At 47.6% G+C, this 3,745-nt stretch overlaps 1 protein-coding gene across 1 annotated transcript; it reads right to left on the reverse strand.

Annotated features, from left to right (window-relative positions):
- Nucleotides 1–369: 369 nt before the first annotated feature.
- On the reverse strand, nucleotides 370–2,231 carry FSUBG_11736 (cytochrome P450 monooxygenase; the record flags this gene model as incomplete). Its single annotated transcript, XM_036676450.1, has 5 exons — nucleotides 370–1,300; nucleotides 1,355–1,463; nucleotides 1,518–1,767; nucleotides 1,841–2,013; nucleotides 2,063–2,231. 5 exons carry the CDS (start codon nucleotides 2,229–2,231, stop codon nucleotides 370–372), a joined length of 1,632 nt encoding a protein of 543 aa, XP_036532786.1.
- Between the last annotated feature and the right edge of the window lie 1,514 nt (nucleotides 2,232–3,745).

The raw sequence follows: 3,745 nt of genomic DNA on the forward strand, positions 1-3,745 counted from the left end.
TCGTAAGCTCAACCCAGTAAACCTCTAGCTTCTCCTTTAAGGGTAGGTAAAATTGTAGAATTACATAACGTGTTTAAGCTGGGGCTTTGCATCATCGCTGAGATAATATGGGTTCACTAACGAATCACATGCCCCTTTTGGTACCATGGCACCACCAAGCATATCGGAGCTGGATGACCATTAGAGAGAAGACAAGCACTATCATGCATGCCTGGTACTTAGACGCGTCCCCTTTAATGAACGGTTTCCCTGCCTCAGTATGCCATTCTCACCATTTTCACAGGTCAAATTGCAGCTAGTCTTACACATGAGGATAATTTATCCTCCAAGAAGTATAACTATTATAGTCAAGTATCTTGTTTAGGTATATTAGGCTCGCTTCTTTAAGTAACAGTCAAGACCTCTCTGACGAGGAAACCAGCTGCCAGTAACCACCCATGGTGCATCCGGATCCACCAACGAGATCTCGTACTTGTTGATTAGCGTGGCGATGATCTTGTAAAGCTCGAGCTGAGCCAGGTGGCGACCAATGCAGACTCGCGAGCCGCTACCAAACGTCAAGTCGGCGGCGTTGTAGAGTCGAATTCGCTTGTTATATTCCTCCTCAGTCTCGCCTTCACTTTGGAGCCAGCGTTCAGGGCGATACGAGTCAGCGTCATCGCCGTAGACGCCCTTGTTACGTCCGGCTACGTACGGGTTGATGCCTACCGCTGTCCCTTGGGGCACAAAGCTGCCGTCCGGTAGCTTCAGGCCGGACTCGGGGACGTAGCGTTCAAGTAGCATGCACACACCTGGATGCATACGCATTGCCTCACGGACACAAGCTTCAAGGTCTGTTGTCTGGTCAGCTGGGGGGCGGTCTTGGAACAGGATATCCATATCCATAGATGACTCACAGGGCAATGCTCGTGCTGAGCTGAACGAGGCGACATTGTCGATGCCGGCAGCCAGGATCTCCTTCTCAAGCTTGGAATAAACACCAGGGTTATGGAGAGTGTACCAGAAGAAGGCGCGTATGGTGATAGCAGTGGTATCAGCGCCTGCAAGGAGGTTGACTAGCAGATAACCCATGATAATACCATCATTGACTAGATCTGGGTTTGTCTTCTTTGATTCGATAAAGTGGTTCAGAAAGTCAGGAACTTTCGGGTCGAAGTTCTCATCCTTCCCTTGCAGACGAGAGATCAAATGTTCCAGCGAGATGCGAGTAATGTTAGCCAAATTGGGAGGGCCGATCCGCATAATGGGGTTTTTGTCGAGAAGAAAGTCGAGGAAGGGCATCTGGCCGACAGCGGCGAAGCTAAGACAGTTAGTAGACATGGTGAGAGCCAGGGATCCTGTTGGGTTGCCTTACTAGTCAAGGGCCTTATCGGCGATAGAGATGGTGTTGTCATAGTCGTACCCTTTATCCATGTATCCAAACCGCTGGCTAAAGGAAGCAGCACCATTTGCGTCCCACGAATCTGCAGAGACCCTAGTTAGCATATTCAGTAGTCACTATGGAAAGTTGAGCTTACAGAAACCGATCCACTCGCCAAAGTCGAATCCTGTTGGCTCAGGACCGCTCATGAACCTCTGCTCAAGATGGTCGCAGAATTCGCTGATCAAACCATCAAACAAAGGCTCAAGACCTATAACTCTGCTCTGAGAGTAGTACTTAACAATAGGACGCTTCATGCGGGCATGCTCAGCCTGATCAGTGGTGCTGAACAGGTGATATGTGATCTTGCCATCGATAACAGCACTGTTATTGTGATAAAACTCAGTCTAGAGCAAGGCCAAGGTCAGTATGCATGGAGAGTGTACAGAAGGATAGAGCGAATAGACAGATGTATAATACCTTCTTCCACTTGCCATCAGTACCATAGAGGGTATTAATTAGCTCGGGGATGTCGAGATCCAGAGTGTTGGGGCCAATGCGAACAACAGGGCCATATTGATCATGAAGTTCTTTGATCCTAATATGGTAGCTACCCTTCCTCACAGTCCACAGGCGCCATAAGTTAGTCCAGCCTGTTTGACGTTAGCTTTACCAGCTGAGACGGGAAAGGCCTACGCTTACCGGCTAAACGGGGTCCAGGATATTTTCGGAGCGGTGATGCAAAATACGTTACAATCCACCACGCAGCTATACTCAATACGGGAACAAACACGAATGCCGCGCTGATGCTTCTCCAGTCCGAGCGTTGGAACAGAGTGTGAAGGTATGAGGTGCTGTGAATGGAAGGCATCTTCAGAGGCAAGAGACAAGAGACAACCTGCCAATGAAACATCGACTGGGTTTACCGGTATTAGAAATAGGAGGACCAAGCCACATACATATACAGTCTGTGACAGCCTGTTTTGCCAGGGTCAACTGTTGGGCTAAGACTGGTTAAGCTAGGGTCCCTAAGACCTCCCCAAATTAAATGACCACAAATACACCAAAGAACGCTGGTGTTCCACCCATCGAGGAGTCGCTTGTTTATTCCCCCCACCTACATCTGCAGTTATAACCGTCAAGGTGGCATCGTTGCTCCAGGTCTGGCTTTGTTAGCGATGGTAAGGATCCAGCCAACACCTGTTATGCATCTCCTTCGAGTACTAATGCTGCTGGGTCCACGCTAAACTGGAAGACAGGCCTCATGGCAACCGCTTAGTTAATAAGTAAATACTGATTGGCTATCACGTCACCAGGTCCCCAGCAGCACTTGGTACTCAGGGAGATAAGATTAAAACATTGTCTGACAACAAGTCAATTCTGGCAGCAAACAGTACTATTATATATCGGCTATTCCAGCTTTTCCTCTGACTGAGAATAGAAAGCTTATTACTTGACGAGGACATGCCAGTGAATCTACCGGTACTGCCCATAGCTCAGAGAGTCCTACGCACGCTGCTGTTGGTATCGATGGCATCTTGACAGGGCGATTTTTAGTTTTCGGGGAGACGGGTTCATGCATTAGTTCTTACACGATACACTAAGGAGCGTTGGCTCTGCAATGTCAGAGTCAGCATTGGCGAAGATGCATGGATGAACATGCTGCAGGGGTTGGAAATGTATTGTGCATCGTAAATCACTACATGCCGGTACCCAATTAGAGGGACTTATAGCTGAGTAGCAAGTACAGTATGTTAATAGATGCCTTTCTCAAGACCCCCAGTAACAAATCAGGACATCTCAAAAGGTAGGAAGAACCTCTTTTTAGCCTCTTAGAAAGTCAGTAGCAGCCTTTGTATAGTGCGGGACGACTTAAGTAATTTCCGACCCCCGCAGCCTGAAATGCTGCTCACTCTGTGCGTACGTATGTCATGTGGGGAATCGTACGTGGCCCAGGGTCTGTGCTGTTCCCGGACGAGGATTGTGCGTGTTTCTGCCAGGAATAGGGGACTCGGGGACTCGGGGATACGAACTAAGACGCCACATTAGACTGTGGTTCCACTTCCGTTGCGACTCGGCACGGCACAGTATGCAAAGCAAGGATTCCTTCTGAGAGACGTGGGTAGAGATAACAGACAAATCATTAGCGGGATTGCATGAGGTTCACTTCCGGAGACGCTAAATACGCTAACCAGTTCCGAACTACTCCGTATACAGTACACAGTTACGAAATTAAGTAGCACCTGTAGATTTAACTTAGGATATCTATATCCCTTTAACAGTCCTAAGGGCATTAATTTATATTAGCCTGTAAAAATACCTTTCTTTTACTTATAATATTATATTTACTAATAGTAAAGCTAAGTAAATTTATTATTAAAAAGT

The sequence above is a fragment of the Fusarium subglutinans genome (genome assembly GCF_013396075.1).
Source record: "Fusarium subglutinans strain NRRL 66333 chromosome Unknown NRRL66333_c0000231, whole genome shotgun sequence".
Taxonomy (NCBI): Eukaryota; Fungi; Ascomycota; class Sordariomycetes; order Hypocreales; family Nectriaceae; genus Fusarium; species Fusarium subglutinans.